Here is a 23054-nt window from a genome sequence, read left to right as displayed (position 1 = left end):
ACATACATATATACACACACACTATATATATATATATTTACATACTCATATACATATATACACACACACTATATATATATTTACATACTCATATACATATATACACACACTATATATCTATATATATTTACATGCTCACATACATATATATATACTCATATACATATATATACACACACTATATATATATATTTACATACTCATATACATATATACACACACTATATATCTATATATTTACATGCTCACATACATATATATATACTCATATACATATATACACACACACTATATATATATATTTACATGCTCACATACATATATAAGCACACACACACACACACACACACACACACACATACACGGTGCTCACGTCTGTCCATTTTCCTCGTGGTCATCTCAGCCTGTCCTGGAGCTTAGCCGATAAAAGACTGCATGATCCTCTTCTTCATGGAAGTAGTCAAGAGGAAAAAGAAGGTCAGCCTGAAGTATTTTAATCTTGTTTTAATGTTCAAAATCTGGTCACTCAGACTTTGGATTTCAGGGCTGCTGAGATACATGTATCAATAGTTACTGGATGGAGGGAAGAAGAGTCCAATTCAAGAGTTTGCCAGATGTCAGGGAATTGGGGGTATGGGGGCTGCTGAAAGCAGAGGCCCAACCTCAGGCCTAAGGCTGCACTGAGCTCTATGGAGGGATTCTCTCCAAGTCGACAGGCACCCGGTTGGTGATGTCACGTGCTGTTTGTGAGACTTTTCAAAGCGAAAGTCCTTGAGCCCTTCATGAGTCTCTCTCCATCTCTGGGGTGTGCAGAGCAGGCTGTGTGGCTCTGACCTGGACGGGTCGTACACTGGTGAGGGCCCTCCCATGACCTGAAGTACAGTCAGAAACTACACTGCACCGTTTTTAATTTGGCTGGACTTCCCCACCTCCCCCCATCTTTGGACCCAGACAAACATAGGACTGTTCAGTTATTTTGATTGTTGTTGTTTGGTGTTTCTTTCTTTGCTGGGAGGAGGAAGGTAAGAGGAAGTTGAATTGGAAAGACAGAAAACTAGAGTCTGGGCGCTTCACCCCCAGTGCAGGAGGGAAACGTCCTTCAGGGTCTGTTTGCTTTGCAAGGGTGTTCTTTGATGAGGTCTTTGTCTGGGGGACCCCACTGAAGTCTCAGTGTACTCAAGCTTTAGAAAAGGCTATTGGCCCGTCTTTGTTTTCTTTGTTGAACTGTTTATTTTGCTTTCTTCCCACGAGGTTCTCTGGCCTCGCTCTGACAGCGCTTTTCTGCATGAATTACATTCCTCGGAGCCAAGTCTCCGAATTCTTCCAGCCCATTTGATTCCGGCCTGGGTGATTAGTCCACAGCTTCGAAGTGCCGTGGACCTCTGCTAAGCAGAGTGCTTGTAAGTGCCCCTAACACGGAGACCTAAAGACATTTTGTAACCTCATTAGCGAGAGGGTAGTGCTTCATTCTGGTTTAATAACATAGCTGCTGTTGAATCATCGCTAGCTTGAAACTCACGGAAGGAGGGTACTAGTCCTTTCAACGTGAATCAGGCTCTTGAAAGAGGACAGTTCAGGTTATTATACTCATGCCCAATTCAGTAACATAAATTGTCCTGGGCCGGGTGGGAGGGGAGCCCGCTAGCTCCATTCAAGTTAAATCTACATCTGGAATTTCGTAATTATTTTGTACAAAATGCATGTCTGTGTAGAAATAATGAACAACAGTAATGAAAATTATGCAGATATCCTAATCATAGCCGTTGTATTTTCTTGTGCGTATGTTTTCTGAAGTACAGTTTATGACTGAGACAGAGATGGTCAGTGAACAGACTTATGAATTATGGTTTTTTTAACCTCTACTAATATAGATTAAATATTTGATTCTTTAATGAATTATGCCTTCATTATAGGTATTGTGAAAGCATTGTGATACCGCCAGAAAAAATTCAGCTGTCTTAAGAACAAAATTCTCTAAGGGGTCTGTTCACCTCTTTTTACCCACTTTTTAACACATGAGAAACTTGACTCTGACAGGCCGGTAGGGTGTGTTTTACCTAACAGGGAACCTCCATTTGTTGACAATGTGCCTGGAAGTGGTTTTGACTTGAAACTTCCCCAAAGAGGACCAAAGAGTTTTTCAGAAATGATTGAACACACAATCTGTGATGAAAATTATATGCAATGTAAATGCCCATATAGACACAGAAGCTCTTCCTTAAGGAACTGGGGAAGGTCCCAAGCCGTGTGGCCAGGGCCTGGTTCTGATTTCTTGGGATCCTTTATCTGCTTGCTGGTCCTGGTTCGAACTGAGCTCTTGGTGTCTGATGTTTACGAGCCCTTGGAATGGCTGCGTACTGCGGGGCCCGGTCTTTCTTTGAGAGTCTGTTCTCCTCGGCAAATAAATGCATCCACTCTGCGGGATCACGGTGCTTCTTTACATGGGAAGTAAAGAAGATTTGGAAGATGGGAATTAAACCTCTTTTGGCTACAAGAGGCCCTTCCTCCTTGGAGTGGGCTCTGAAAACAGATCCCCCAGGGAGCCAAAACACAGCTGTTGGAATACTTCCTGTGTAACACAATTAAACATCCCTTACAAGTAGGACTGGATTACAGCTTTGCTGAGTAATCGCCTCTGAGCATTCCTCCTCTCCACCCAATAGAAAGTTGGTGACATTGGCCCATGATAATGCTTTTTTTCCGGGTTTCAAAGTGTAATGCCAGAAAATTCCAACCTAACTCGATTGGCACCTGGCTTCGGATGAGCCTCTTCTTGAAGCCACTGTATAAGCTGTTTTCACAATAAATGTGGGCCTCACTCATTTCCATCTCGGCTCTGCCACAAATCCACTGGGTCCTTGAACACGGGCCCTGACCTCTCTGGGTCTCCTTGTTTTCATCTGTGAAGTAAAGCCATTGGTTTAAATGATGTTTCAGATGCCTTCTTAACATCCCACGGTTATGGAAAGTTTAGGTTTGTTCATGGTTTTTTTTCCTTAGAAGAGGAATCTATGAAAACATCATGGTCCTGATACATACATGCCCACATGCCAGTTTCTTCTCCTGCCCTCTTTCCTCCTGTGAAGATCTGCTGGGAGAGTCTTGCACAAACTCTGGTTGTACCTCCTGCTTTTTTCCCCACACTCTCTAGTGATGCCTTACACATCCCTGGGCCACCGGTGCACAGGGCCACTGGGCGCCATGTGTGCCCCGTGAATATGTGAATGTTCAAATCAATTCCCTTTGGAGTGAAAAGGTCACTGGAAAACCATACTGTCCTGGTTGTTTAAAAGCCTCAATAATGCTAAAATATAAGTGCATTTAAGCATGGATGCACATATTTGTATTTGTCTTGGAGTAATTTTCCTTTGCGTTTAAAATTATAGACTTGATTTGAATCCAGCTTGGGTATTTACTATCAGATTACCTACTCTGTCCAAGCCCAGTTTAATTATTCAGTCCCGTGTGAATCAAGAATTCAATGAAGGAGCAAATAGATAGCACATAACACAGTCTCTGGCATGTCATAAGTGTTTTGACAAATGGCAGAATGACCGAATACGTGTCTATTACCATATTTAAGCCATCTATTCTAAGTTGTCCATCTTTTCTTCACCTTTTAACATCTCTGAAATTGGAATGTATCTTCCAGTCTGTTGTGTTTTACGATTGCTACTGGGAAGTGGCAGTCATGAGGAAGTTTCAAGTATCTCTTTTTTTAAATTTAATTTAGTTTAATTTTGTTAGTTTCAGGTGTACAGCAACAGGTATCTCAATAAAATTACTTTGCCTTAGAGTTTCCTTTTTGTGCAAGTACTACAGTGATATATGACAATGCCTCTGTCCGAATAAGCCTGAAAGAGCTCTTTTCGTAAGTATAAAGTAAAAATTGAAGGTGATAAGGAAGAACCATCCTTCTGAGTGGTTCCTAAAATAATGCTGGGTCTTTAGATCAATAGCATCTTAGCTTTGATGAAATACAGTATAGATCACGTATATATTGACTGTGTAGGTTTGTAGTCAACAAAAAAATTATTTCATCATCAAGCATTTTTTTCCCCCAAGAACCCAGCTGACTTTTCCTCAATGTTGTAATAAAGGACCCAGTTGCAGACTGTAAAGTTAAAATGCAAAGAGAGTGTTTTCAAAATGCTCTTGCTGCTTGAATCATACAAAATGAAAAAGGAGGCCAACTTCAGCCTGAAAGGGTATAAAGCAGAGAAGCATATGTTGCCTGCTGGTTGTGTTGGTGTATTTGTGCAGATGCATAGCACAGGCTCTCAGAGGGTAAGACTTCATGATTAATGGTGTTTATTCTTGACAGAAGCCTCCTTTATTTATCTGCAATACAGTTTAGTGATTTTATCAGGCACCTGAATGAGAAATATTCAGTCATACCAATATTGCAGTGTAAATTGAGTAGAGTCACTTTTTATTATATCTTTCTGCCTTATCATCTGCACAGTAATTTTCTAGCAGAGGTTTGATATGGAAAGGCTGGATTTAGCTGTACTTGACACAAAGCCTCTTCAATTTCCCTTAAAAGTTCAGGCTGCTCTTAGAAATGTGTGTGTGTGTGTGTGTGTGTGTCTGTGTGTGTGTATAATATATAAACCCTCTCTGTTATCCAAGCAATTTCAGGATGTGAAAGAATAAAGATAAAATGCACAAACCTGGATGGGAAAAGTGTTGTTAATATAAAAACATCTAATAGCCGTGAACTCACTGGTAAAAGCTCCTTTAGGGTTTAAGCTGAGGCTCAGTACCGAACCGTTTGCATGGCTACATGGTTGCAATTTTTGCTCATCCATCATCATCCAAATCCAATCAGCATAAAGCCAGACCCTTTCATTTCTCCAGGGAGAAATATCAAAGTTGAAGACCAGAGTGGCCAGGGGCAGGGGGACATCAGTCGCAATGATGATGGCAATGCCATTCAAAAGAGGGAACAGCGAGAGGGAGGAGATATGGGGATGTATGTATATGTATAACTGATTCACTTTGTTATACAGCAGAAACTAACACACCCTTGTAAAGCAATTATACTCCAATAAAGATGTTAAAAAAATAAAAAAATAAAAAATAGAATGTGGAAAAAAAAAAAGAGGGAGCAAAAGACATAGAAAACAAACTTATGGTGACCAAAGGGGAGCAGGGGGAGGGATAAATTAGGAGTTTGGGCTTAACGTATACACACTACTATATATAAAATAAATAACCAACAAGGACCTACCATATATAGCACAGGGAACTATACTCAATATCTTGTAATAACCTATAATGGAAAAGAATCTGAAAAAGAATATATATTTATATATATATATAAAACTGACTCAGCTGTACACCTGAAACTAACGCAACATTGTAAATCAACTATGTTTCAATAAAAAAAATTTTTTTAAATGAAAAAAAAGAGGGAGCAAAGAAGGAAAATGAGACTCAAGTGAAGTGTCACTAAATGTCCAAACTAAACTTTATTCAAGTTACAGACTTGGTAACATGAGTTGTCAAAGCTGCTCAAAGGCAGATGGAAACAAATGGTTTGAATTATAGAAAACACTGGATTTTAGGACCAAAAGATACTTTAACCCTGGTGGGTGGAGTGGAGATCATCTCATCCAAATCCTCCCATTTTACAGATGGGAAAAGTAAAACCCAAAAAGCTGTCTTCAGAAAGGCTGTGGTCCCGTGCAGGTTCTCTGAGGGTAATCTGAACAGGTGATTTCCACACATCATATAGATATTCCCAGTCAGTTCAACCCATCCTTACTTGTGGTGTCAGAAGACTTGCTTTCATTGGGCAGAACAGAGTGCAGCAAGAGGCTGTGTGGTTCCTCTTCCAGTGGCCAGACAGATCTTCAGCCTCTCCTGATGTTATTCCCTTTTCCTGGAGCAAAGTTCTCCAAAGCCAGGGTGACAAGAACCCTAAGGACATTGCTGTCTCCTTATGTAGCGCTTAATGCTTCTTTTCTATGGCATAATATAGACAAATTGTTCCCCCAGGACATTAGATCATTAGATATACGCCTTTCATATTTAACTTATTTTGGAAAAGTTTGACACCCTCAGTATGTAACTGAAAATGGGGTCTGGCTGCTTACCGCTCAAAAGCCAATAAAGAGGCAAGGTTGGTGGAAAGGAAAGTTTTTGCTTTATTTTGTAGCCCTTGAGAAGGAACTAAAAGTCCTTGACTATGCTTAATGACTAAACTATTATGATTTGGTCTCCTTTGACTGCTTTCCTTTGTTTCTCCATTTTCTCACTTCTCTGATTAAACTTATTTTTTGGCTAAAGTTTTCCACAGACAAAAGGCAGGCGGAGGACGTGGGTTGGGGGGCGGGGCAAGGACCATAGGGTCTGCTCCATTTCAAGAAGGGTTAAAAGTCTAGAATATCAAGAAGTGTGCCTGGGATATAAAGTCTTGATCCACATGAAGTAGTCTTACAAGATCTAATTCCAGTTAAATCTAAAGAGCGTGGCACTTTCAAAGGGCCTCTTATTTTCACCTTTACTAAGCCAGAGGCCCCTAGCAAACCTGGGGGATTTTCTTCTGGAGGAGAGCTATTTAGATAATGATAGTTCCTTGATGGACATCTCTGTTATCACTTAAAATAGGGATGATTTAAAGCATGAGGGAAAGTGTGAGTCACATGCATCTTGCCAAGGATGATAAGAGACAACCCAGTAAACACTCTTGGCTGTAGTTAACAGTCATCATAATAATTACGAGGATTATGATGATGATGGTCCCAGAGAAAAAGTCCACACCAGCTCCTGTCCTGGAAGATGCACCTAAGTGCAACAACGTACCAGACTGCTGTTGATAGAGGATTTACTCGAGCTGTTTCTTGAAGTAACGTTTACAAAATATCAGTTAGTACAGAAGCCCCACCTCTCCTTGGGTCCGCATTCCAGATGCACCCTGTCTTTGTTATGAATGTCCTCCATACCATCTGTAAGAGGACTCAACATGAAGCAAGGATTAAACTGTGGAACCTCACTTCCTGTTTCTAATTAATTATGTCCACTCAGTATCTGAAGCCTCCAGCTGGGAGACTTCTCACTTAAATCCTGGCTTGGGGCTCTTGAGATGTTTTAAGTATCTGTTGACCTTAAATGGTGGAAATTTCCAGGTAAATGATACAAGCACAGGCTTGTTTGTTTAGTTAATTAAATCAGCAGTTCTAATTGAATCTTGTGTACTACTTTACTGTCCTTTTTCCTTATACCTGGTGGGTATTGTGGCTCAGATCCTACCAGAGGGTGTCATGGTTGATAGAATTCTACATTATCAGAAAATGTTAACACCTGAAAGAAAGAAAGAAAGAAAGGGAAGAAAGAAAATGTAACACTGAGGAACAAATGCCATAGGACCCAGGGATTTTCTAGATGCTGTTAGTTCATGAGACTCAGTCCTTGGTCACGCCACACTGTTGTGTTTCAACATCTTTCTGTTTTGCAATGTGTTTTCTTCTTGGAAAAGGACATTAGTTTGCCATTTTGCCTGCTGTTTGGGGGGTATTGGTAATTCATCAAATTCCAAAAAATTCCGATCTATTAGAATGAGTGGAAAGTTGGCAGGAATGTCAGAGAAATCAGACTTTGAAATTTTCGTCCCGGCACCACCACGTTTTCTTTTGTCATGGCAGTGAAGTTACAGAATAATCATGCCCTTGAATTTACTTTCAGGGGGAAAAAAAAAAATCCCATCCATTTTACTATGGTCAGGTAAAGTCACTAATCTCTTTGCTTTGTCCAAAGAGGTTCACGGGGACCCTCCTAGATGACACCAAGGGTGTCGGGATTGCTGAACCCAGGCCGGCTCCAGAACTGAGGAAAGGAATGCACAAGGATGCAATGAAAGCAGCATGGCTTTGACCTTGACCACCCAGAGCTCTAGTAGCAACAGCAGCAGTAGGAATGAACGTGTTGGTCATAGGGGCCAACATTTACTGAGAACTTACCACGTGACAGGTCCCCGGCTAAATGCTTTATGTATATTTTCTTATTAAACATTAAATAGTACAGCTCTGCTTTTCCATCTAGGCCTAAAGAGCCTTGGAGCAAAGCAGACTTTTAATGATCTTGTTGACCCAGCACTCAATCTAAATCTGAGACCTTGCCACGCTGATGGTGCAGAACAGTTGATTAAAGGCACTATCCCCACTGCAGGGAGAAAAAAAGGAGGAGGCCGAGACAGGACAGCCCCCTGGTCCTGTGGGCCTGGCTGGATTGGCCTCCCTGGTGGCCTGCCCCACTAGAGGAAGACAGAGCATCCAAAGGAAAAAGGGAACAACTTATTATCTTAGGGAAAGAAGGGAGAAAAGGACAGTGTCTGTTTGCTTTGTTACCGCAGAACAGTTGGGAAGGGCTTCAGAAAACAGGCTCCATCAACTGTCCCAGAAGCTGACCACTGAGACCAGCTCTCCGTCCCCCCCATCTGCCAGGCATCGGGTTAGGAAAGCGTCACAGCTGATCATCTCTCTCCTGCAACCACAGCTGTTTCCTCATCAAGGTGGTATCTTTGTTGTGGCGTGTGGGTTTTACTCTCTCTTGTTGTGGTGCGCGGGCTTAGTTGCCCCATGGCATGTGGGATCTTAGTTCCCCAACCAGGGATCGAACCCGCATCTCCTGCATTGGAAAGTGGATTCTTTACCACTGGACCACCAGGGAAGTCCCAAGGCACTTTCTTTATACAAGGGTGAGTTGGGACAGGAAGCCCCATGCTATATGAGATGTGGTTATTTATATCCAAGTGCTTATTTGAACCAATAGTATGTTTAAGAACTCTTGTTAATAACAGTGCATTGCACATTGTAGTTGTTTGAATGGACTTTCTTTTACAGTTTTTTGACTCTTTTCCTGACCTTGGAATCCTAGTCTATTAGTATAGAGTTCTATTAAAGTACAGAGTAGAGACCAATTTTAGCAAATTATTTTTTGCAGTCTTCTCAGGAAGGAATAAAATCATTTTTAGCCATAAACAATTGCATTGTTCTTGTATAAAACATAACATTGCTCCAGTTGTCAAAGGACATGACTGACATGAGTTATGAATATTTGCTTGGCTTCTCCTTTTGATTGGCTTCGCTGGACCTTTCCTCCCCCAAAATGAATATACAGAAGCCTATCTTCCACAGTTTACTTTGAACTGAGACTAATGTGTCAACTAGACCATCTTTGTTTAATAGTGGTAAATATCATGTTATTATTTATGGTCTTTTTTTAAGCAATATTTTTCAAAATTTGAAAAATACAAGTGCACATCTATTTGATTTTCTGAACTTGATAGGAACAGTTTGAAATCACTGTGGAAAATATTGTTATAGTCGACACAAATCAAATGCATATATTATTTTCTTAAAAATTGGTAATAAATAGTACACATACAGAAGAGTATACAGAATATACACAAATAGCTCAATGAATTATCGTGAGTTAATCACAGAGTGAAAACCTCTCACCACTAACCAAATCTAGAACTATAATAATCACTGGCATCCAAAACCCCTCCCCGGGCACCACCCCCCAAGAACCTACCAAAAGGTAAACATTATCCCAACCATCCCAATGCTAATTTTTAGGTCTGTCTGTTATTGATCTTTATATAAATGGGCTAATACAGTATATTATATTCTTTTGTACCAGGCTTCTTCTCCTCAACATGATGTTTGTGAGATTTTTCCACATTATAGTTTGTTCATTTTCATAGCTAGTCACTATTTCATTGTATGAATTATTTGCCCAGTCTACTGTTGTTAGATATTTGGTTGTTTCCAGTTTTAACATGAATGAATAATGCCACTCTGAACATTCTAGTATATTGTGGCACGTGTGTACACAGTATTGCACAGTATACACCAAGGAGAGGAATTACTGGACCATAAAGTGTGCATCTGTTTGAATAGATGATGCCTAACTGTTTTCCAATGAGGTTGCCCCAGTTTATACTCAGGTCGTTTGAGAGTTCCTGTTGCTCCAAATCCTCATCAATACTTGGTGCTGTCAGTCTTTTTAAGTTTAACCATTCTAGTGGGGTTTTTAAAAATTAATTAATTTAAGCATAGTTAATTTACAGTATTGTGTTAGTTTCCTGTGTACAGCAATGCGATTCAGTTATCTATTTTATTTTTTCTGATTATTTTAAGTCATAGAAAGATAAATATTATATGATATCGCTTATATGTGGAATCTAAGAAATAATACAAGTGAATTTATGTACAAAACAGAAACAGACTCACAGACATAGGAAACAAACTTGTGGTTACCAAAGGGGAAAGGGGTGGGAGATAAATTAGAAGTATGGGATTAACAGATATAAACTAGTAACATAAAATAGATAAGCAATAAGGATTTATTGTATAGCACAGGGAACTATATTCAATATCTTGTAATAACATTCTAGTGGGTTTTTAATGATAACTCATTATGGATTTAATTTGAACAGCAAATTAAGATTAAAAAAATAATTTGCCAAAAAAAAATACTGGAGTATATACGTTAAAATATTGATGTTGGCTAGATTTGAATAGCTTGGATATAGGGAACAACTATTGTTTTTTAAAATAATCTCAACTTTTCAATTCATGGATGTAAATTCCTTTTATAATTAGACATAAATAGGAAATAAAAATAAGAAGGTCATTCTCAAATCCCTTGAAATGATGTTTCCCCATTAAAACAAATATTTCTCTCCCTTGCTCTCTCTCGTTTTTTTTGTTGTTGTTGTTGTTGTTAAAGAAATCAACCATAGCCCTTGAATTCTCCCTCTAAAAAAATATTCAGCATCTTAGCATTAATGTGTACATTAAGTGATGTCCCTTCAACTTCAGTGGCTACTTCTATCCAAATCTTATCTACTCTTGGTAGCACAGTTCATGTTGCATATTTTACATAACCAGGCTGCATCCTGGAAGGCTCCTGTTGATACATTTTGACCCATCAGATAATACTTGTTCTATATACACTTCATGTGTGTGTGCCTTCGCCTCCCCCCATTTGACTATAAACTCTTTGAGAGCAGGGACCAAATGACCATATATTATGTTTCTTGAAATCCCCCAAAGTGCTAAAATCATAATGGATTCTTAGTAAATGTATTTTCAATAAAATGTATATCGAATGAACACCTCATTGAAATATTCATCTGTGTGGTTATACATGTAGCTTTACAAAATTGAAATCCAATATGGTACATTTGTAAAAGGCCTGGGTCAGTTAAAAATTCATGGGAAATATTCTTTAGCTGCAGAGGAGATGAAAATGAGATTTGAAACTGAACCATCTTATCAGCTAGCAGTTTCCTGGCAGTTCCATGGAGCAGATATTTACAGAGGTGTGGACAAGGTTAAGGGCTCGGAAAGTGATAGTAAAGCCTCCAGGACTAGCAAAAGTTTGAGGAGGTTACCAGCCCTAGCCTGAAGGTGCGGTCAGACGTCAAGGGCAGTGAGGGATAGAGCCAAGGAAGAGGGGTCACACTTGGGGAGCGAGGGCCTTGCGGGGAGGAACGCCACCAGCAGAACTGTAGCTAGTGAAAGGAAGTGAGGGGAATTAATACCCTGACTTCTCTCCCCTCTGCCGCCAGCTCCTGCCATTGCATCTACTTAGTGGAATCCAGAGGGAAAGTGAGCCTGCTGATTCAGACCGCAAAGTCCAGCCTTCAGGGCATGCAGAGGTTCCGGGGTGAAGGCTGGCAAGTGGGAAATAACCAGCACACCCATGTGTACATTGCAGGGGCACGTGATGATTCTGGGGCAGCAGTCATCTGAAAACTCACCTTGAACAGAGAAAAAGACCAAGTTCAGGACTATGCAAATTTCCAACGATGTCTAGTGTATTAGCCATGGACATTTTAGTTATTTGTTTCTGTCGCTGTATGGAAAGCAACATTTTTTATTACAAATTTTGGTTTATTAAAACTGTGCTTATTGAGTAATTAATTAGTTGATTAAAAATACATTATAAGGGGTAGCTCCCCTTTGTTGTCTGTTAAGCCACTACTTGAATATGAAGAGTGTGTACTTTTTATGGAAAGAACAAAATTAAACAAAAATTAACTTGCTATGTAGAAAAAAAAACACCCCAGCATCTCAGTCTTCTGGTAGTTGAAGCTGTCATGCGTACCGCAGAATGCAAGGGATATGTGTACATTTCCAGTGTTCCAAGCAACATGAAAGCGAATTGTAATAATCCAGCCTATAAACCTTGTTTAATGCTCTCATAATGGGTAATGCAAGTGATGGAATACTGTGATTTTAATCTTGGCATTTTAGTAACCCAATAAGATAGATGAAAAGGCAGTAACAAATTAGATGATATAATGATATTTCATTTTAACTAAAGAAGTCCAGTTATTCTCTGCAATACATGTTTTTTGTTTTTAAGTTTATCATAGTATAATGTTTAAAAGGCTCTAATAAGAATCCTCTACTCTTTTCATTGTAATCTATTTTCATGACCTTATAAAAGGATTAATCCAAAGTTAAATTATTTCCGCAAACAAACACAAACTTTATATTACTTTATTGTCTTTGGGGAGAACATAAAAATAACCCCCACCTGCTTTCTTGTCTGAAGCTATACTTCATTTATCCATTGGGCGATACGGAAACAAAATGGCAGCCATGCATTGGGTCTTCATGGCCTTGGGAAGACAGAGAGGTGGAAGCAGTATAGGGGACGTTATCCCTGGTGGGCAGGCCGGGGTCTTAAATGCGTGAGCCAAGATGCAGAGGTCATGGAACCATAGCTCCTCCCCTCGGTGATGCTCTGGCCACCCAGACAACCCTCTACAGCTTGGGCATCTTTTTCCTAGACAGCAGTTTTGTGATTTAGTTTGAGGGGGTCACAGGCCTATTTCTATACTCTTTGGCTACAAAATAAATAGCATGGGATCCCTGTTCTTGGAGCAGTTCTAAATTTCAGTGTTCTTCCCGGAATGTATGTTTGTTGTTTGTTTTTTTTCCTCCGTGGTTTGTGTTTGCCTTCCAACCACGGGGCCACGTACAGCCCCAGAAAAGAGAGAACCGAAAGCTACAAAGGCAGAGAAAGTCATGAGAGGCCAACAGTAATCTTCAATTCAATCTCTGTGTGTATCTACTAAAAATATAAACCGAGAAAGTGACACCTATAATTTGTTTTTCCTCGTGCTCCTGTAATCCACAAATGAAGATGTTGAGCAAGCTTGACAAATATTTACCAGGTCAACTTTAGGATAGTTTGTGAAATGATATATGTCATTTCTATGGAAAACTTGGTGACTGCCTTCCTCACTTTTCCCACCTCTTCTTTCTTCAGTAGAATTCACCCCTCTGGCCGTCAACTTGAATGGCTCTTTCTTCCAGCGGTGTATACACATCTGCCTATTAAATAGAAAGTCTTCCCTTTCAGATTTGCTTTACAGTTAAAAGCAAAATAAATAATAGATGATCTAGATGCCAAGAATTTGGAAATGACTCTGTTAGGTAAGGTCAAAAGCAGCTTTATTGAAAAATTGTGGTTTATGTATGTTTACATCCATGTCAGGTGGCTGCCATGGCCGTTGTAGTTCAAGGCTGGGTGCTCAGCTTTGATGACTTAGAAAGCCATTTTTGTCAGTCTTCAGTGCTAGAGAAGGGTCATGCTAGCCCAGCTCACAAGAGCCTGATTTGGAGGCAGAATGAATAAGTCATCAACGTGAGAAATTGAACAGCAAGGAAATGGGAACACCAGTCTCCAAAAGTCTTGCTATTTGGACATTTGTGTGCTGAACTGCAAACAGGTGACACACAAAAAAGTTGTTGGATGGTTGTGACAGCCACCAAGAACGTCAGCGGCCATCACCATTTACTGAGTGCCCTGTGCCGGTGGTGACAGCAGCCCTGGCAGAGAACTGTCATTGTTCCATGTTGTGTATAAGGAAACACGCCTCAGTGACGAGTCAGGGATGAGCCTGAGTTCAAGTCCGGTTCCTTCAGAGCTCTTGCATTTAATGATAACTGAGTTCATGTTCTTAACCACCTTGTATGGTTTTATGATTTTGAGTGGAGGTCCTGGGAAACCCAAGGAGATGCTCCCGGGATACTGACAGGTTGGGGAACAAAGCAGGCAGGTGTGTTTCCACCATACGATTGGCTTTGAAAAAAGGGTTCCAATATTTCAGTATTTGAAAATCACGTAGTATGCTATATTTGCCATCCCTAATATGCGTGTATGTGTTCATGTGTATGTATGAGTATATATGTACATATATTCATTTGTCTCTGTTGTATATGTGTATATATTAGGAGTGGAATATATTAGTATAGTTTGTGAAATAAGTTGTATGCACGTATTCAGCATTTATTAGATACTAGGCTCAGTACGTGAGGCTTTAGTTATATTCACTTGCCAAGACCCCCAAGAGGTAGGTATCCTCCCCATTGGACTATTTAGGACAAGAAGGGGGTGAGTATCACGGCCAAGGTCACACAGCCGCTGTCCCATCCACGTCGGTTCCCCTTCAGCCCTGAGTCCTCCCATTGTACCACTGCTCTGATGGTCTGACTCAGCTGTCCCCAGAATTCCTGATGACCCTTCGCTGAATGACCCTCGTTAAGCATTTTCCTGTTGTATCCTGGGGATGGCTGGCCTTTGACTACTAGATGGTTCTTTTCTTTAGGGCAGTTGATATCTTGCGGCTTTCTTAGTTGCATTCCTGTCTGAAAGCATGTCCCACCAGCTCGTTGAGAAATAGGTGACTCCATATCTTCCCAGCATCATCTCTGGAGGGGAGGGACAGGCATGGGTGTGACATTCACCAGAGTGCGTGGAGTTTCCTGACTTCGTCTCCAAATCCTGGAGGGACCAACCCTCTTCTCTGCTGTTGCTTCTCACTGGTGTGGAAGGGAGGACGGAGCCTGGGCATCGCTGCTGGGGAAGATGTGTCCGGATCTTGATTCCTTACTCAGGGAATAGTTATCTTCAGTCTTCCTGTGAGAACAGGTCAAATGAAAGTGAAAGGGGGGAGGCGGACATCAGGCATCCACAGATTTGTGAGGAGAGAAAAAGCATCAGCCATCTCCTGGCTTCCCTGCTTCTTTGGGACTGGTGAGTACCCCAGCCCGACATCTATAATCTTCATGTTGTACTAAGTGCTGATTTTTTTTCCATCCATGATTCTTCGATGGAATCTAGGCTTCTGGGAATATTCTTACTACCATTCTCAATTCTAGAATTTGAGAAAAATTACAGGTTCCAGTTTTTTGCCTAACGAAGGAACCAATTAGCAATGTCATTGCTTCACTGATTTTTAGTTCATAACGTTCAGACTGAGTTTCTCGTGGATCCTAAGAAAAGCTTGTCTAGGAGGTATCATCTCATGGATCTCTTGAAATGTCTGCTTTTTTACATTTCTGCGGCATCTGTCTCTCATCATAAATCTGCAAAGGAGCCTGTTACTTCATAATAATCACTTTCGAATCGGATTGGAAGGATTGATTTTCCTTTCTGGTGGAAAATGAATGAATGAATTTGAGCGTCTGGTGTGCTCTAAGGTAGTGACAGGTCTAAATGTGAGCATTAGATTTAACCAGTGACACAGAGCTACCTTATTTTGTAGTAAAGAGCTAAAATAGGATAGACTAATAGGTCTTGCCAATTTCTATTTAAGGACAAGGAATTTTTACTAATTTCTGAGTGGGTATGGAAAGCCTCAAGTTGTTTGGAAAAGAAATAGCTATTTTCAGGTGGTGACGTCTCACTCTGCCCACATGTAAATTTAGAAAACTCTGGATTTTTATTTTATTTCACCCAAAGTGACATCCGAAGAACAAATAAAGAGCCTCTTTTTTTATTTTAAGTTCAACATGAAAAAAAAAGAGTAAGAAGGAACAAGTAAGAAAATCCTCTCCCTCCCGTGTGTTTTAACCTCTTTGATTTTCTACTGAGAAGATTCACGATCTGAGCTTTGGGTTCATTTAACTCAGTGCCTGCTCCGTGCACTTGGAGGAACTGGCTTCTCCCAGGACGCTGTTCTGACGGGGCTGGGGGCCAGAGCCCAGCTGCGGCTGCGTGTGCCTTTGCTTGGGAGGCGGGATGAGAAAATGTGTTTCTCCTCCCTTTCCTTTCACTCCTAAAGCCAGCGCCACAAGAGGAGCTTGCAGTTTGTCAGAACGTCCCTCTCTATCACGGTCTCGCCTTTTTATGGCCATATTCTCTGTGAATGAAAAAAGGGAAAGTACAAGTGTGTAGCCTGTCAGAGCCAGTTCACTGGATTATCCACACAAAACGTTTTCTATTAGAGGAGGAACAGGGCGGCGAGGGGGGTGTTCCACAGACTGGCCGTTCTAGAAATGCCTGTCGCCGGGGCTTGGGGGTGGCTCTGGGGAGGGAATTCCCTGGAGTGGATGAGGTATGGTGGCAGCAAGGGGTGCCTTAGAATTTATTTTCATCAGCCAAAAGCTTACATTCTTCTACCTTTGCTCATTATAACTAAGGCATGAGCTTGATCAAAAACCCTCATCTTTTCCAACTTTCTAACCCCAGGAGCACTTCATTACGGATTGTTCACTGAACGTGGCTGATCAGGAAGCCAATGCAGAACGAGTATGAGAGGAAGCTGCCTCCCCAGGGCTGCTGCTCAAGAAGAGGGGGGGCTGCCTTCAAAACAGGGAAACCCGTATCTGTGAAACTGGTTTTGTTCACAACCTCAAGACCCAGAACACTAAAGCTGGAGCACCTATGTATAGAGTGTCGATTTCATGTTTCTTACAGACTTTTGCAATGAGTCTCTTTTCTTATTTGTAGGCATCTCTACCATGTACATGCTCAGACTCCCAGACCAGAAGAATCTTCCTTCCTTTCTTTCTCTCTCCATCCCTCCCTTCCTTCCTTCCTAGCTTCCTTCCTGCCTCCCTCCCTCCTTCCTTTCTTTTCTTTCTTTCTTTCTTTCTTTTCTTTTTTTTTTTTTAATGCAGTACCATGATGCTGAGAGAGAAGTTCAATGGTAAAATTAACATTCAGGTCAAATGGAAAGTAGAATCACAGCGACTACTTTAAGCTCAGATGCCTGTTTAGAATTTCTTCTCATGAGGAAAACCAAAGGCTTTATTTTCCTATATTCTGAGTGCCAGGAAATTTCTCAAAGGTCCATTTTCTTCGCCCAAATAATTGCATAGTAGCATTCTACCTACATGATGTCACCATGATCTTAAGGTCCTAGTACTGGAAATGTATATGCCTGATCTTCTTTCCCCCAAGACGCCTTGAGTTCATGTAAAATCTTACTTATTTTCTTTCACAGACAGCCTCTGCCTACGGAGCTCTTGGTCTCATGCGTACCTCTTGTGTCTGCTTTTCTTTTTACCTAGGCCTTCTGCCTTATCTAGTAGCCCCACGTATTCCGACCTGCCCTTCATCAGGATCTCCCCGCATCGGAATCCCGCTGCAGCTTCTGAGTCCCCCTTCAGCCCTCCGCATCCCTACATCAACCCCTACATGGACTACATCCGGTCCCTGCACAGCAGCCCGTCGCTCTCCATGATTTCGGCCGCCCGCGGGCTGAGCCCCACAGATGGTGAGTCTCAGACCAGCCTGTTCTGCTTCCACACGTCATGCCTCTCCTGGAACGTGGCATAGAGTAACTGATGCTTCTTGAGTCCCGTGTGCCGGGCGCTGTGCTAAGTGATGTGATTACGTGCTTTCATTGCAGCCTTATGACACCTCCATGAGGGTGAGATATTATGTCCATTTTCAGGTGAGGATAAGGGCAGAGGGTCCAAGTAACTTGCAACCTGGTTCACTGGCTAGTAAGTGGCAGAGGTGGCACTCAGAGCCAGAATGCACTGATGCCCAAATCCTTGCGCTCATTCACTGCTCTGTTCTGTGGCTTCACGTATATTTAGACTGGCCCTGTTGCCATTCCCACATTGTGCGTGTGTAACCAGCACATTTTGCTCACCTTCCGGTGAACGCTTTTCTGTTCTGCATGTCTGAAGGACACATGTATACAGATGTGTCCATTGGAGCAGCACTTTTCAAACTCCAGTGCGCATAGGTATCACCTGGGGATGGTGATAAAATACTATTCCGTTTGGGGTGGGTCCAGGTGCGGCCTGAGGTTCTGCCCTTCTGAGAAGCTCCCAGGTGACGTCAGTGCTGCTGGTTCAGGGACCACACTCTGAGCTGCAAGGTCTTAGAGAACATGATGGGCCAGCTCTGTTGTATGTGCCCTCTGTCCTTGCCCAAATGAACACCGCAAGAGGGATGCGGTGGGACAAGAAACAAACGTTGACTTTAATCCTCTTATACTTGATGTTCATCTAAGCTCCAAAGCACCAAACTCCTGTTGTTTTGTTGGCCTCCCAATGACTTGTCACCTGACTCTTTTAAATTGGAGCTGTGCATTACACAAGTGCCCAATGATAAAATGCTCCTTTGGTTCAGAAAGAGCATTTCCCATCTCATGCACACATATACAAACTCACTTGCCCACAATTGCTAGCATCTGAGTTAAGGTCCAGGATGGCATAAGCTGTACTGATGACAGGTAGAGGATTATGAGCTCTCTGCAGCAAACCACACATCGCTGATGCTTGTGTTGGGGCACAGAGACACACTATGCAGTCCGTCTCACCGGGCAGCACGGTCCACATTCTCCACTCAGACGCTTCCCGAGGCTGACTGTGCATGGTGGGCATAGTAGATGGAAGCTTCCTGAGGTTTTTCAGTAAATATCCACTCATTCATACGAGAAGTTGTGCTCCAGCAATAGCTGCTGCCTCACTTTTTTCCCTCCGATTCAATGCAGTGAATATACTTGTAAGGTACCTAACGAAGAAGTTTTGCCATTTCGACAAGATTCACACTTTAAAAATAAAACTGTAAAAGAGTGAGACTGGACTTCGTTCTGCTTTGGATTTGGTTTTCTAGTGGGAAAAATGGAATGCTTGGGGGTTCATGGAAGTGACTAATAAGAACAGAGGGAGAGAGGGGTAAGGAGGTCAGCTGACGATGGGCTTGGAATGGTGCCTGGCTTCTGGACATTTAGTGGGGCCACTGGAGTTGGTACCTCTAGTTAAAACATCTTGTTATCTGCTTTCCATAGTATTTGATGATGAGTATGACTAAAACATTCTTTGATTGGTTGTTCTGCCTCTCAGGAGTCCAATTAATACCCAAGTCAAGTCACTAATGTTTGTCTCTTGTGGTCTATGATTTTTGTATATATCTCTCTATCTTTATGATGTATGAGAAGTATGTGGACACATATAAAAAAGAATGAAATAATGCCATTTGCAGCAACATGGATGGACCTAGAGATGATCATACTAAGTGAAGTAAGTCAGAAAGAGAAAGACAAGTATCATACGATATCGCTTATACGTGGACTCTAAAAAAAAATGATACAAATGAACTTATTTACAAGACAGAAATAGACTCACAGACATAGAAAACAAACATATGGTTTGGGAAAGGGGGTAGGAGGGATAAATTAGGAGTTTGGGATTAACAGATTCACACTACTATACATAAAATAAACAAAGACCTACTGTATAGCACAAGAAACTATATTCAATATCTTGTACTACTTATAATGGAAAAGAATATGAAAAAGAATATATATGTGTGTGTGTGTAACTGAATCACTTTGCTGTACACCTGAAACTAACACAACATTGTAAATCAACTATACTTCAATAAAAAAATTAAAAAGTATATGGACACAAATGTAAAGCCTACACAGACCTATCGCTAGAATGCTAGTGTTTCTACATCATAATGATAAAATTAGCTTTTATTGATCGAATGCTATGTGCTAAGCACTCTCCATGCACCATTGCCTTCACTGCTCCCAGCAACTTCCTGTGAAGCTGTAAGAGGTGGAGCTGGGATTTGCATCCAGATCTCAGTGTATTTGGAGACCACCCTCAGAACTGCTACAGCGTCCTGCAGCTTTGGCACATAAATTGGCATGAGGAAACCGATCATTATCCCACTGCTATAGAGCTGACACTTGCCAGTAAATTGCTCCAGATTGATAGGTGTATTTCTTTTTGATTTTGTAATGAAAAAAAGAGAAAAAAAAGAGCTTTAAAATTATGGAACACAAAATTGCAGCTTGCCACCGTCATGTGTTATTAAAGCCAGCTGTGCTGCCTTTTCCACTCGTGGCCCAGGGTCCTCCAGCTCCCGAGAGCTGACTCAGACCCTCCTGCCAGAAGGCTTAGGGATGTATGTTAAGTATGTCGTGAAGGACGTCATGGTTATCCAAGTTGTTTACTACTGTAAGAAATGTGGAAAAATGAATGTGAACATACAGTGATTTGGTATGACACTTTTTTTTAAAGATTATTTATTTTATTTATTTTTGGCTGCATTGGGTCTTCATTGCTGTATGCGGGCTTTCTCTAGTTGCGGCGAGCAGGGGCTACTCTTCGTTGCGGTGTGCGGGCTTCTCATTGCAGTGGCTTCTCTTGTTGAGGAGCACAGGCTCTAGGTGCGCAGGCTTCAGTAGTTGTGGCACGCGGGCTCAGTAGTTGTGGCTGATGGGCTTAGTTGCTCCGCGGCATGTGGGATCTTCCCAAGACCCTTCCATTTTGGGGAGCAAAATAGGGGAATGAGTGTACAGATACATGCACACATATATTGGGTTGGCCAAAAAGTTCGTTTGGTTAATGAATACGTTGTTCAATAAAGCTCTCGGTGAAAATGAAGAATGTCTTTTATTGGTACTTAAACCCGAACGAACTTTCTGGCCAACCCAATACAATTTAATCATTTGGAATTCCTGGTGATTCTTAAAACTAACCTCGAAAGTTTTATCGTGTATTTTATTTTTTCTATTCTTTTCCTTCAGTTTTATTTTCGAATCAGTGATATCTGGGAGACTTCAGTGAAAGCACAACTTGAGTTAAGGAAGTTTTCCTACAAAGAACCACAAAAGAAATGGCTGATGGCTAATGGACTTTGGGATGTCTGAGGAAAAGCTTCGTTTTGGCCTTCTTTCAACTAGTAACCATGTTTTCTTGTCTCCTCTTCCATCCAGCCCCCCACGCTGGAGTCAGCCCAGCAGAATACTATCATCAGATGGCTCTGTTAGCCGGCCAGCGCAGTCCCTACGCAGACATCATCCCCTCCGCTGCCACCGCCGGCGCAGGGGCCATCCACATGGAGTATCTTCACGCCATGGATAGTAAGTGGCGGGGCCCTCTTCTGTAGTCCTGGGCGTGGCCAAGCTAACTCATGAAAGGGAGAGGAAGATACAAAGATGGGTTGATTACCTAACTTTTCAAACCAGAGGAGGAGGAGGAACCACCAATATTTGGGGCTCTGGTGACCTTGGTTTCCCAGGAAGCTTCCACAGATGTGGCCATCTTGAGACTCCCGCTTAACTCGGTTCATATCAATGAACTGGAAGATACAGGCGATTGTAATTTGGCAGATACACAAAAAACTAGTCAGCCCTGATTGTCTTGGTAGCAGAACAAGGGAACGTGTTTGATTAGATGAATGTGCTTCATCGAGTCATTCCTTGGTTTTATAGATTTTATGCTTTATAAATTAACTAAAAAAGAGACCTATACTTGGTTTTACATGTTCCAGTGATTTATTTTTTTCTTATTTTCCACATGTTTTCTTTACATTAAAAAAAATCTATCTCATTGAGACCTTTTACATAGGAAAAATAAAAACATTTCCACATCGGGAAGGGCTACTTTTAGCCCTCTACCTAGCAGTGGAAGAAAATGGGATCATTGGTTGTACTTTATATCACTTTCTTGTGGGTCCCTCAAGGCTTATGACAAGTCCTTTGTGTCACTTCTCTAGACATATAAACAAGAGCCTATGATTATCATTTTTCAGAACATCCAAGAGTTCTTATTTATTTGGATTCTTTAAGCCCACATCCATTTGCCAGGTGCCAGGAAGTGAACCTGAAACATCGTCCAAGGTGTACATAACAAAACCCTTTGAATACGACGACAGTATGAGTTTGAGTAGGACATATGCTCGAGGTTTTGTTTGTTTCTTCTAGTAGCAGTGATTAATTTGTGATTATCCATGTAGGGTCTGTTTGGATTCTTCTGTGACAATGGGTGGACCTTGGTCTACTCTGTATTAGTGGTTGATAATTCAGTTCTCAGATTTAGAAGAGAGAGAAAATGATTGGTCCACAGGGCATAAAATCTACAGCCTTGGTCCCCTTACTGTCATGAACTAACTTAGCTGTGTTACATACGAACACAGCTTGGGTGGGTTTCCAATGGGGAGCTCATTACCACACACAGAGTAAGAGAAATGTGTTATGTCTTCCGCAGGGATTTTGTTTTCCGCTTTGTAGAAGAGAGAGTTTTCATTTCAGATTCATCATAACCATGTTTCAATTAGGGATTATTGGAAAAAAAAGTTGAGTGTTATTATGCAAATTAGTTATTTAAAAATCTGCAAATAAAGAATTAAAATAAGAGAATCCTTGAAAGGTCAGCCCATATTACCTTCTCTATTTGATGAGAATGTGTTTAGTCAGGCAATGGCGGTTTTTATCTAAATAAAGGATGAAGCTACCCTTTTACTTTGTAAAAACTAATTAAAGGCATTTTAATTTGCCAGAGTATGTGGTAAATTGATTGTCATTAACTAGGAATTTAGATGTCCTATCATTCATCACATAAAAAGAAACCTCCTTTTTCTTTGTCAGAATCTTTTATTAGAATACAGAAACAAAACAATTAACAGAAAGCCAGATTGGAGAGATCTGTGTTGGAACAGTAAGAATGCTCGGGCTTAGATTTAAGAAGGAAGTCGTATGATCAGTGAAGAACTGGGCCACTTCTCTTTCAGCAGTTTTGAAATCCACACCTCGTAGTTTAGCTGTTCCCTTCAACAGATGATCCCAAGTCACTGCCCCAAATGCTGACAACTTTCTCTTTCTATGCTTCGTTGTTAGGGGGTTGGGGAGAGCATAATAAAGGGTTGGAAAGTGCGTAAAGTACTATATCCCTGCCCTCTAAAATAGCTGAAATAGCATTTAGTTTAACAGAACATAACCAGAATGTTATGTTTTAAATCGAAATCGTAGGAGACTTTTTCAAGGG

The 23054-nt window shown here is 41.2% G+C and overlaps 1 protein-coding gene across 1 annotated transcript in view; it reads left to right on the top strand.

The window, feature by feature from the left end:
- Positions 1-23054, top strand: part of GLI3 (GLI family zinc finger 3) — a 285389-nt gene that overhangs the window by 176505 nt on the left and 85830 nt on the right. The window contains exons 5-6 of the mRNA XM_057550336.1: positions 17328-17533; positions 21005-21151. Of these exons, the coding sequence (XP_057406319.1) occupies positions 17328-17533; positions 21005-21151 (353 nt within the window). The remainder of the gene's footprint in view (positions 1-17327; positions 17534-21004; positions 21152-23054) is intronic.

Source organism: Balaenoptera acutorostrata, chromosome 7 (assembly GCF_949987535.1).
Source record: "Balaenoptera acutorostrata chromosome 7, mBalAcu1.1, whole genome shotgun sequence".
NCBI lineage: Eukaryota > Metazoa > Chordata > Mammalia > Artiodactyla > Balaenopteridae > Balaenoptera > Balaenoptera acutorostrata.
This window is presented reverse-complemented; position numbering and strand designations above follow the sequence as displayed.